Source organism: Monodelphis domestica, chromosome 2, assembly GCF_027887165.1.
Source record: "Monodelphis domestica isolate mMonDom1 chromosome 2, mMonDom1.pri, whole genome shotgun sequence".
NCBI classification, from domain to species: Eukaryota; Metazoa; Chordata; class Mammalia; order Didelphimorphia; family Didelphidae; genus Monodelphis; species Monodelphis domestica.
Window position 1 is genome coordinate 481,649,419 of NC_077228.1, and position 12,807 is coordinate 481,662,225.

At 35.9% G+C, this 12,807-nt stretch overlaps 1 protein-coding gene across 1 annotated transcript in view; it reads left to right on the forward strand.

The window, feature by feature from the left end:
• The window catches only part of RAP1A (RAP1A, member of RAS oncogene family), a 97,689-nt gene that overhangs the window by 45,522 nt on the left and 39,360 nt on the right, over positions 1-12,807 (forward strand). Inside the window, exon 2 of the mRNA XM_056819207.1 lies at positions 10,766-10,849. Coding sequence (XP_056675185.1) covers positions 10,793-10,849 — 57 coding nt within the window. The 5' untranslated portion in view covers positions 10,766-10,792. The remainder of the gene's footprint in view (positions 1-10,765; positions 10,850-12,807) is intronic.

Below are 12,807 nucleotides of genomic sequence, written 5' to 3' on the forward strand. Positions count from 1 at the left end.
GATCAGTTCTCTTTAGCTCTAGAGTTGTGTCTGTCAGAAGACAGAACAAGGAATAAATGGGTAAAGATGATAAAGAGACAAATAATAGGTTTGATGTCAAGAAACAGTTCTTAACAATTAGAGTTGTCTAAAAGTGGAATGGACTAATTAAAGAAGTAGTTGCTTCCCAAAACTTGGAACTGTCAGAGGCCAGATGACATTTCTGATTTGTAGTAGTGTAACAATTCTCATTTGGGTATCAATCATTTGGACAAAATGGCCCCTGAGGTACTTTCCTAATCTGGAATTTTGTGATTATTTCATTTTTCCCTACTACAGATCCTTACATTTTCATTTAAAGCTCTGCACTGCCTTGATGACACCTTTAATACTATTATTTAGGTCTTTAACTTTTCAAATTGTCTTTGATAAAGGAATCTAAAATCATATAACTGAAACTGCTTTCTCCAATGTTACCATTAAGTGGTAACATTTTCTTAGTTCTCATCCATCCATTGACTCTGCAACCTTTGGCATTGTTTGCCACATACTTCCCCCTATATACAGTCTTCTTTCTAGGTTTTCCTGACATTGTTCTCTCTTCTTTTACTTCCTATCTGTGTGATTGTTACTTCTCAGTGCCTTTTATATGGTTAATCTTACCCCCAAAGCTCTGTCCTGCATTCTCTTCTCTTTCTCATTATTTCACTTGGTGATCTCATTATCTCCTATGGTTTCAATTATTATCTCTATCCAGATGATTCCTAGATCTTTATATCCAACTTTAATTTTATTCCTGTGCTCCAGGAATCTCTGAGTGCCACATAGACACTTGTCCAAAACAGAACTTATTATCTTTCCTCTAAAATCTTCCCCCTCTTAATTTCGTTATTACTTTTTTTAACTCTTTTTTTAATTCTTTTTGTCTTAGAATTGACTTAAGTATTCATTTTGAGATAGAACAACAGTAAGGGCTAGGCGCAACTGTGGTTAAGTGAGTTTTCCAGGATTACATAGCTAGGATTGCTCTTTCAATCATCTCCTCTAATCTTAAAGCCTCTCCCTATGTGCCAGTTCCTTTTCTAGGTCCATACTATCCCCTATATTTCATTATTTCTTAGCCTAATTCCTAGATAAAGTGATGTATGCATATTGCTTCTATTTCCCCTCTTCTCACTCATTCAGAAAAGCTTTAAAGTCTGGCTTCTTACCTCATCACTCAGTTGAAACTGTTTCTTCCAAACTACCAATGCTGTTTTTTTTAGGATTTTCTTTTTCTTTTTTTTCTTTTTTTAATTTAAACATTTTATTGGGTCATTTCCAAACATTATTCACTGGAAACAAAGATCATTTTCTTTTCCTTTCCCTCTCCCATAGCCGACACACGATTTCACTGGTTATCACATGTGTTCTTGACTTGAACCCATTTCCCTGTTGTTGGTATTTACATTCTTTTTCTTTTTTTTAAAGTTCATTTATTTAATTAGTTAATTTAGAATACTTTTCCATAGTTAAATGAATCACGTTCTTTTCCTCCCTTCTTTCCACTCTGCTACTGTAGCCAATGAGCGATTCCACTGGATTTTACATGTGTCCCAATGATGTTTTAATGGCCAAATCTGATCATCTTTTCTGTCTTCAACCTGCCTGACCTCTCTGCCACATTAACACTGACCTGTGTTATTCCTCCTCTCTGGTCCAGATTCTCCTTCCCTTCTTGAATCATCATCCATATCTCATTTCCCCAAGCTCTGTGTCCTGGTTGTTTTCTGAACTCTTTCTTGGCGATGTCATCAACACCCATTAATTTAATTATCATCTCTATGCAGATGACTCACTCTAGATGTCCTAGAGCTAGCCTTGGGTGTCTAAATGATAATTTCAAAACATGTCCAAAACACATTAATTCATTGCTGGTGGAGCTGTGAACTGATCCAACCATTCTGGAGGGCAATTTGGAACTATGCCCAAAGGGCAACAAAAGAATATCTACCCTTTGACCCAGCCATAGCACTGCTGGGTCTATACCCCAAAGAGATAATGGACACAAAGACTTGTACAAAAATATTCATAGCTGCGCTCTTTGTGGTGGCCCAAAACTGGAAAACGAGGGGATGCCCATCAATTGGGGAATGGCTGAACAAACTGTGGTATATGTTGGTGATGGAATACTATTGTGCTAAAAGGAATAATAAAGTGGAGAAGTTCCATGGAGACTGGAACAACCTCCAGGAAGTGATGCAGAGCGAGAGGAGGAAAACTAGGAGAACATTGTACACAGAGACTAATACACTGTGGTATAATCGAACGTAATGGACTTCTCCATTAGTGGCGGTGTAATGTCCCTGAACAACTTGCAGGGATCCAGGAGAAAAAAACACCATTCATAAGCAAAGGATAAACTATGGGAGTGGAAACACCGAGAAAAAGCAACTGCCTGAATACAGAGGTTGAGGGGACATGACAGAGGATAGACTCTAAATGAACACTCTAATGCAAATACTATCAACAAAGCAATGGGTTCAAATCAAGAAAACATCTAATGCCCAGTGGACTTACGCCTCGGCTATGAGGGGTGGGGGGGGAGGAAAAGAAAATGATCTATGTCTTTAACGAATAATGCTTGGAAATGATCAAATAAAATATATTAAAATTTAAAAAAAAAACATGTCCAAAACAAAACCCAGTATCTTTCCCCTAGCCCCATCCATATCCCACCTTTCTTTGTTTCTGTAAATGACAGTGCCATACAACTACCCCCCTTTTCATACCCTCATCACCTAGATTTTCAGCAACCTTCTAATTGTATCTTTGCCTTAGTTCTTTCCATTCCTGCTCCTTTTACATACAACCTACTTTTTAACAAGTATGTAATCAACTCATCATGTTATTTTCAAAGCTGTCTTGCTTATATGTTTCATTCTTTTAGCAATATTTTTTATAACAGTACTGTAGTCATTGATGATTTTAGGCTGTTTGCCTAATAGGTAAGGACTAGACCTGTACTTTCATTTATATAGAGGGCTCATGGATTAGGAAACTCCCTCTATAAGGTGCAGTTATACTCTTAGAGAGTTGGTTTTAGAGCACTGAGGGCTTAGGTGACTTATCCAGGAACATATAGCCAATGTATATCATGGCATGACTTGAACTTATTGTGGCTGTCCCTATTTGCCCAATATGAAGTGAAGTAGGATTTAAAAAATGCATCAGGTTCAGATGACTAAAATGTTGGCTTTATGGTCTTATTCAAAGTTCTTCACATGATTGGAATAGATAGATTTGGGGGGGGGGAGAAGCAAAATTATATGAATCCTGGGAAATTGTATTCTAAAGTGTTAACATATCTGAATGTTCCTTGAAGTGTTAACTTCACCTCTTAGCACCTAAATGTTCTTTTTTTTACCATGCTAATAAATTATATCTTGTGTTTTCATTTTTTGTTAATTACATGTAAAAAAATTAATACTTCAAGTTCCCCATTTTCTCTTTTCTGTTTCTAAAATCTTCATGAGAAGTCAAACAATTTGCTTTAGATAATACATATGCAATTATGCAAAACATTTCCCTATTAGCCATGTTAAAGAAAATAAACTCCAAAAAAACAAATAAGAAAAATAAAGGAATACAAATGTATGCTTTGATCCATATTCAGACTCCTTCAGTTCTTTCTCTGGAGACTTGACAATATTTTTCATCCATTGTATTACTAAAAATGGCTAAGTAATTCTCAGTAGCTAAGTTGATCATCATATAGTATTGCTGTTACCCGTATTGCTGTTACTGTGTGCTGTATTCTCCAGGTTCCATTCATTTATTTCACTTTGAATCAGTTCATATAAGTCTTCCTAGGTTTTCCTGAAATCATGTTTGCCATTTTATATAGCACAATAATCTATCACAATCCTATACCCACAGCTTCTTCAGCCATTCCCCCACTTGATAGTCTCCTCATTTTCCAATTCACTGCCACCACAAAAAAAGCTGCTATAAACATTTTTGTATATATATATATATATAAGCCCTTTTCCTTTTCCTTTGATTGCTTTGAAATATAGGCCTAGTAAGTGGTATTTCTGGATCAAAAGGTATGCACAGTTTTATAGCCCTGTGGGCATAGTTCCAAATTGTTCTCCAAAATAATTGAACAAGTTTACAACTCTGTCAACAATGTATTAGTGCCTCATTTTTTTACACTTTTCCCAACATTTTTCATTTTCCTTTTCTGTCATATTAGCAATCTGATAGGTGTGAAGTGGTACCTGAGTAATTATTTAAAATTTTACATTTCTCTAATTAGTCACGATTTAGAGATGGCTCAGTGGATAGTGCTCTAGGCCTGGGTTCAGGTCTGGTCCCAGATACTTCCTAGCTATATAACCTTGATCAAGTCTCTTAACCCTATTTGTTCTCCTTTTGCCCTTCTGTCTTAGTTGTCAAAAGGACAGAAAATAACGTTTGTTTGTTTTTTTAATAGAGACTTAGAACATTTTTTCATTTTCATTTTTTCAGATTTGTTTCAATATGAAGAGAAACTGAATATGTCTTATGTCAGGCCCTAATAAATTTTATATTCCTAAGGTGGGACTGCTGGACAATGAAAGAAGACACAAAGAAGACACACAAAATAATACATTCTGATGATGTCATTTTGACAGAAATTCCTTTGGCATCACCAACAGTTTTAGTGCCTGATTTCAGCTGATTTCAGTTTTTGGGTAGTTTGAGTGACAGTGGGGAAGGGGGCACTGCAGTTCAAGAGTTTACATATGTATTTTTATATTAAATAGATTATGACAAAAATTTTTAGAAGGAGGTGGGTACTAAAGTGCAGCTCTAAAGTTATGAAATGGTTTTTACTATGGAATTTGTGTTCTGAAAGAAAACCATAATTTCAGAAACTTCATTAATTAGTGTTTAAAGGAGCCTTAGGAAACATAGTTTATTTTTTTTTAATATTTGAAGCATCTAAGAGATGTTTGCTTTTATTATATATAGCAAAGATAGTTTTGCCCTGTAGTTTATCCACATTTTAGTCTTTAAATTACAGTTTACTTTAACTTTTTTAGGATCGTACATTTAGACATGGAAGGGATTATCCATATACTGCATTTTACAAATTAAAGGAACCTCTCTGAGTCCAGAGAGGTCATGTGACTTTCTTAGGTAAACGTCATAGTGAGGATTTAAAACCATTTTCTTTCACTCCAATTCCTGACCTCTTTCTAGACAAAGGACAAATTTAATTTTTTCTTATCTTTATATATTATGTTTGGTATGGGAGGAAAATTGAGTATATTGTTTTAAAAGTGGAATTGAAGAGTAGTCCTCAGTTTTTCAGATTCAGTTTTTACTTTAGTTGTATGAATATTTATATTTAACAGATTTTGCTGTAGGCAGTGGGCTTTAAATGAACTTGAGAATGAGAATGTTATTTACTTGGTCTATATTGGTAAGGGGAACCAAGTCTGACTCAAAATGTAAACTCTGTAAAATGTTTATTGCTGGGTTTGTAGTTCTCCTTATTTGTAGCTAAATCTTAAACAGAAAGAGAAGTTTTCTGGTCCTGTACCGTGAGTACAAAAATCATCAGAGATTTCCATAAAAAGGCATAGGATTATTTACTTGGAAGAACATAATGGTTTCTAACTCGGCAGTAATGAGTTAGTAGTAACCCCTTTAGAAAGAAAACATGATAGGATGATAGATTTTAGCCCTAGACGGGAGCCTAGAAATTTAGTTTCTCCCTCAATTTTTATAAAACAAACTTAAGGACTAGTCACCCAGGAACAGCCAGAATTCAGAAGATAGATTTAGAGGTGAAAAGGATTTTAGTAACGTTCTTCTAATCTTCCTAGCCCTTTTTGGTCTGCTCCATAGGGAACAAATTTACTTTCATCATAAATATTTTCCTTTACTGCTACTTCCATCTTCTGGATGACTTTCTCTCTCCCTTCTGATGATACAGCTGCCATTTCTACCATTAGCTGCACTTATTTTAAAAATAAATATAATGTATATCTCCCTGTTTCCCTGTTTGTCATGTTGTGAAATGAGACATGTTGATTACACCAAAGAATGGAGGAAATAAAGTGAAGAATTGTATGTTTCAATTTGCATTTGGACTCTGCCTATTCCTTTTATGGTGGTAGATATCTGTTTTCATCATGAGTCTCTTGGAGTTAATTGTCTTGGATTGAGTCATTCACAGTTGATCATCATACATTATTATTGTTATCTTCTACAACATTCTCCTGGTTCAGCTTCATGTTACTTTTTATCACTTCATATAAATCTTTATAGATTTTTTGTGATCATCCTGTCATTTCCTTTGGCATAATAATATTCCATTTTAATCATGCCACAGCTTGTTCAGCCATTCCCCAATTGATAATTGATTTTCAGTCTCCACTTCTTTACCACCACAAAAAGAACTGCTATAAATGGTTTAGACCAGTGATGGCAAACCTATGGCATGCAGAATGTTCTTTGTGGGCACTTGCGCCCCCCCCCCCCCCCCCTTCTCCTCCAGAGTTTGCTACTAGAAAGGCAAAGGGGCTGCTCCCCTCTCTGTCTTCACAGTGCCTGATAACATTTTTTTCACATTCCCTTCCCCTCTGCCCAGCAGCCCAATGAGAGTGCCAAGAGGGTAAAGTGGGTGGCTGACAGTGTAATAATTAAAAGAGGTTTGGTGCCAATTGTAAGAGTGGGAGAGTCTCAGCCTCCAGGTTCTAATCTCCAGGTGGAAGTCCACAAAAGTCTCTACAACCCAAGTGAGTCACCAAAGCCAAAAACTCCTCTTTCAGCAAGAGCCACCAACACAGAAATGCCCAATGCAGAATTCTCAACGAAGAGTGAATGTTCAGCTCTCCAGTCTCATCTTTTATAAGCCAGTTTCCTGTCTTCTTGGTTTCTATTTCCTTTTACTGTGGGCTGGTCTATGCACATTGCAATGGTAAAAAGACCTCCAAGTCCCTGATTAAGTTAAAAAGAACAAAGGGGGTTTAAATTCTCTTTCACAACAGGCAGTAGAGCTGGAGGGGATCAGAGAGGAAAGCTCTGGCTATCTCCTTTCCCTCTTCACCTGTGCAGAGGACATTCCTCACTTTACCAACCCCTCTGCACAGCAGCCCAACAGCAGTGCTTCCTCCCCCGTGTGGGGGTTGGGGGATATATCCAACATGTGGTGGTGAGGTGGGGGTGGGGCCCAACACTCCATCTCTAAAAGGTTCACCATCTATGTTTTAGACTATATTGTTTCTTTTCTTTTTTCCTTGATCATCTTAGGAAATAAACCTATATGACTGGGTCAAATGGTATATACAATTTTATTTATAATTCTTTGAGTATTATATTACTCTCTAAAATGGCTAAATCAGTTCACAGTTCTCCCAACAATGAATGTGTCCCTTTTTTTCCCTATATACCCTCCCGCATTTGTCATTTTGCTCTTATCATTATCATTTTAGCTAATCTGATGTTCTGAGTTCTAATTTGTTTATACGGTCTCCCTTTATTAATAGGTCATGTATCCATATTGATCCTATGTTGGTAAATGGTATGAGATTTCTGCTAAACCTCCTTCCAATTTTCCTAAAAGTATACCAAAGTGATTCTTATTCCAAAAACATAGAACTTTTTGTCAATTACTAGGTTACTATTGTGTTTTATGACTGCCTGTTATATGTCCACTCTGTTCCACTGATCTACTTTTCTATTTCTTAGCCAGTACCAGGTTGTTTTGAGAATTATAGCTTTATAATCCTACAGCCTAGAAGCATACCTGTCTCCCCATCCTCAAAAAACCCTACTTGATGATTCATCCATCCCTATTAACTATCTTATATCAATTATAGCTACCTCCACTTCCTTTCCTCTGACTTTCTTCTTAACTCTGTATCCTCTTTCCAAAGTTGTCTAATATAGTAATATTTTCTTAATTCTCATCTTTCCTGACACTGTTGATCCATCCTGATCCTACTTTTTCTTTTTCTAGGTTTTCATGATACTACTACTCTTTCTCCTTTGCTGGATCAAGTAACAGTGTCCTCTTTCCTTTTTTCAAACAAGACACTCTTATCTCTGAACTCTAGACAGTTTCATTAGTTCTTCCTCATATTTGGAATTCTCTCTCTACATTTTTTTCCTCCTGCCTTCTTTCAGGTCTCAGCTAAAATCTTCTATCTATGGAAAGCCTTTTCATATAAAGCCCTCTTCACATAAGTGCCTTGCTTCTCTTGATTTATTCCCAGTTTATCCTATAGGTAGCTTGTTTTTACAAAATGTATTTACATGTTGTCTCAAGATTAGGACTGCTCTTTTACATTTCTTTGGACCCCTAATGCTTAGCATGGTGCCTGGCACATAGTAGGTGTTTAATAAATGCTTATTGGTTGACTTTTCATAAGTGACGAATTAAGCCTAGATAGGTTGTGACTTATCATGGTCTTAATACCCAAGGTGTTAAATGGCAAAGTAGAGATTCCAACTCAAGTCCTCTAGCTCCTAAACTCTACTGTGCTGCCTTGCTTATATCATTTTCTACTCCATTCTCTGGATATTTGGGGTTGGGTTTTTAAAAAAAAATTAGATTCTTGTGGTTTATTTCCATCATTAGGCTTTTATTAAATAAAAGAATATTGAGCCTGCAGTCAGGAAAACTCATCTTCCCAAGTTCAAAGGTGACCTCAGACACTTAATAGTTGTGTGACTCTGGGCAAGTCAAATAACCCTTTCTGCTTCATTTTCCTCATCTGTCAAATGAGCCGGAGAGGGAAATGGCAAACCATTGCAGTATTTTTGCTAAGAATACCCCAAATAGGGTCACAGAGAGTCAGACATGACTGAAAGATGACTGAATAACAAGTAAATGTTTGTTGAATTAATGCTATTTCATCATTCAAATAATAGCTCACTGGATAGAGAACTGAGTCTGGAGTTGTCACTCATCCTTTGTATGTCATTTAAGCTCTTAGCCACTATTTCCTCTTCTGTCAAATGAAGGAATCTGACTATACTACATGTATAACTTCCAATACTACATGTATAACTAGGAAAAACTACTTTGGCATACTTCAAAAGTGACTCAGGGATCATCTGGAGCCCAGAGTCTACACAATGTTGGTGAATTTATTAGTTCAACTAATACTTAATGCTGATAATTCCCAGATATCCAGCCCCAGTCAGTTGCCTGAACTCCAATACTGCCTCCTCATCAGTTACAACAGAATGTCTCAAAAGCCATATGCATTTATGAACAAAACTCATAAAATGGTAATAATCAGTTAAACCTCACTGTTTAAACATATACCTATTATTCATGTAATAAAAGCTGGCATTTATAAAACTCTTAAAGAGTTGCAAAGGGATTTCTGACATCGTCTAATTTGATCCTCACAATTACCCTAAAAGATTGGTGCCATTTACTATTACATTATACTTTTACTTATAGATGAGATAACTGAGGCTCAGAGAGTTTAAGCGACTTATCCAGGATTATATAACTAGTAAGCTTCTGAGGAAGAATTCCAACTCAGATCTTCTAACATTTTACTCTTTATGTCATATAATGTCGGTATTTGGGAGAAGTTTAGAAGCTATATCAAAATAACATGACTTTTAATGAACACTTATCAGTTAATGTTTCAGCCTTATTCATGGTATTGTCTAGATTCTGAGATGGTTAATAAGGGATGCCATTTGTAATACTCTGTTCACATACCAAATAAACTGTTCTGTCTTACTTCTATCTATGCAATTTACATTATGATAGATTTTCTTATAATTTTCCCCTTCATAGTTTTCCTTTAAAATATCTAAACATTTTAATTATATTAACGTCATTTTCTATACTAGAGGATTTTTTCCTCTTCAAGTTTTGAACAGATCTAATGTATTAAATATTTAATTTACAAATAACTGCCAGTGAGTGATTTCCCATAATCTCACAAAATTACAGAAATAGGTTCAGTGTTCCAACTATACACAAAAGGAATACCTCTGATAATAGCCTTGATAAGTTATATTTATCAAGTTATATTGCTAAATCTTAGTTCAACTATATTTGTCTTTAACTTTATTTTTAGTTGACATTTTGCTTTAGTTTTTGCTGTTATGAAGGTTAACAACCAATTTATAGTGAAGACTTGTTTCAAGGAATCCCAAATAAATTGGAAGGTTATATTTTGAGCAAATACTATGCTTATCAAGTTTATGTGAATAAACTTTTTAAAAGAATTTGTATGATATATAAATGTATATAGATCTTTGTTTAATAATGAAACCACATGTTGATTTTTATAATCCTGCTTGATAGAAAACTTGCAGGTGCCACAAGCTAAATTGATTAATGATCTTTTGTTAGATGGATGATCTTTTAGAATAATTAATTGTAGGCCTTTTATGAATTTAACTAATGTATTAATAACAATAATTGTTATCATTTATATGTCTCCTACTATGTGCCAGGCACTGCACTTAGCACATTACAAAGATTATTTAATTTGGTCCTCACAACAACCCTGGAGGTAGGTGGTGTTATGTAAAAAGGGTTCCATGACTTGCCCAAAGTCACACATCTAGTAAGAATCTGAAACTGTAATTTGAACTTGGAGTTTCTTGACTCCAACCCTGACACTCTTAACTAGTACTCTGCCACCAGGCTGTCTAGATAGTGTTTCCTATAATACTTTCTTTCTTCCTAAGAGAAAGCACCATTACTTAATGTGATAGTAATACATTTGTAATTTATTTACTTTTCATCCTAGATATTCCTCCTGTTTTTCAGATTATCAGCATTTGAACAGACCACATCATGCGTGAGTACAAGCTAGTGGTCCTTGGTTCAGGAGGCGTGGGGAAGTCTGCTTTGGTGAGTTAATCATCTAACTAGTAAACATAGTCCTGGTGGCAAATAGGTTTTAAAATATTCAATGATACATGATAGCTTTATAATTATGGTCACCATAAAGCTAAAGGGAATGTTTTTCTTTTTTTTTTTAACTCACAAGGAATAAAGCATTTAATTACTATAGCAGTTAAAAAAATTAATTTTAATTATGTGCCAAAAACTCTGCTAAGAACAAAAGCAAAAACAAACCTTGCCTTCAGGGGCCATATATTTGAAAAATGGCAGCATCTAATGGAATGGCAGCTAGCTTGGGACTTGGAGCCCAGAAGATTTGAGTTTGAATCCCACCTCAAGCACTCTCTCTCTCTCTCTCTCTCTCTCTCTCTCTCTCTCTCTCTCTCTCTCTCTCACCCCCCTCCCTTCTAAGATCCCAGAGCTAGGCCCCCACCCCCACCCCCCTTTCACACACTCCCCTTCTGTCTTTCCCCCTCCTCTACACCAGGGTCACACTACTTGGTCAGATTTGAACCCAGGACCTCTCTATATTTATTTACTCTCAACCTGAGCCACCTTTCTTCTCCTCACCCTGAGAAGTCTTTTGCCTTCTCTGAGCCTCAGTTCCTTCATCTGTAAAATGAGGATAATAATAACACCTAATATTTGTGAGGAGCAAAGCTTAAAATGCTATATAAATGCTAGCTATTATTACTATAGGGAGATTACCGATATAGAGAAGCAGTTACCAGAGAGGTGAGGTACATATTGGTTTCAGAAGTTAACATGCATTGGTGAAGGGAATCTCATGAGGTAAATTGACACAATGGCAATATTGATTTGAGTGTTCTAAAACTTGAATGGGCAGGGCAATGTGACTACATAGCTAAATTAGAAGATGGCAATGGGAGAGAAATTGAGAGTGCCAGAATAAAGCCTTCCTGGAGTTGCCACAATGTATTTGAGCCAAGCAAGGCACTCACCATCAGAGCAGTAGGGCTCTCTAAGGGAAGAACTTTGAACCTTCTGTAAGGATTGAGTCTTCCAAGGCAATATCTTTTCTTCAGAGCAAGACAGTGAGATATCCTACTTAGTAAGAATAAGAAGATAACAAATATACTAATTCTATACAGTAATGCCACATTTATCTAGTATCATTAGAGAATCATTGGTGCTTATCACTTTAAATACTGAAACTGTTTTAAAACCCAAAAAATCTTTTTGTTTTTTCTAAATAGTCTTTTCCTGTCCTGTGTCTTCTTTGTCAACTGTCACTTCTTGGTGCCATTAGGGTATCTTTCCTTCATCATCTTGCTCATTTGCTCTTCCAGACTGACACCCACCCCCTTTTAATTTTTTGTAGGCTGGAAAATTAGGTAGCTAAGCACATTCGAAATATGTTTTAATCAATAGATCCTGGGGTTGGGGAGCTTTCTTGTGAGTAAAATACATGCTACTTAGTTCATAGACTTTGTAACATAACAATATTGATTGACCATTATATATTGTTGTAGGGTTATAAAATACACAGGAAACTGTGAGGCAATATTTTGCTCATCTTTCAGAGAAGAAAACTGAGCAGAGATGTGGCATGACCTGCCAGGTTATACCCCATGTTAATGTTTATGCCTGAATTTGAAATCTGGCCTCCCTTACCCAGCACTTCCAATATATCTTGCTATCTCTTAATCTATTTTAGTTGCCTAGAGGCCTTTTTGACTTTTTTCTTCGTTCTTGGCTATATTCTAGGTTGTGACTTTGGAGGAGAAGATATATTTTACTATATTATTGGGGGTAGAAGAGGAGCAAAGGATCAGAGTCAAACGGGGAAGACAAAACAATGAGGCTAGAGTTGAGGTTTAGTGTTTTTATGGAGCAGCATACTTATTTTATTCCTATTTAGTATGGCCTGATAAGGCTAATGAAAGCTAGTTTGCATTTTCACAACTATATGCATAAATGATTACCTCATGATACTTGCCAAG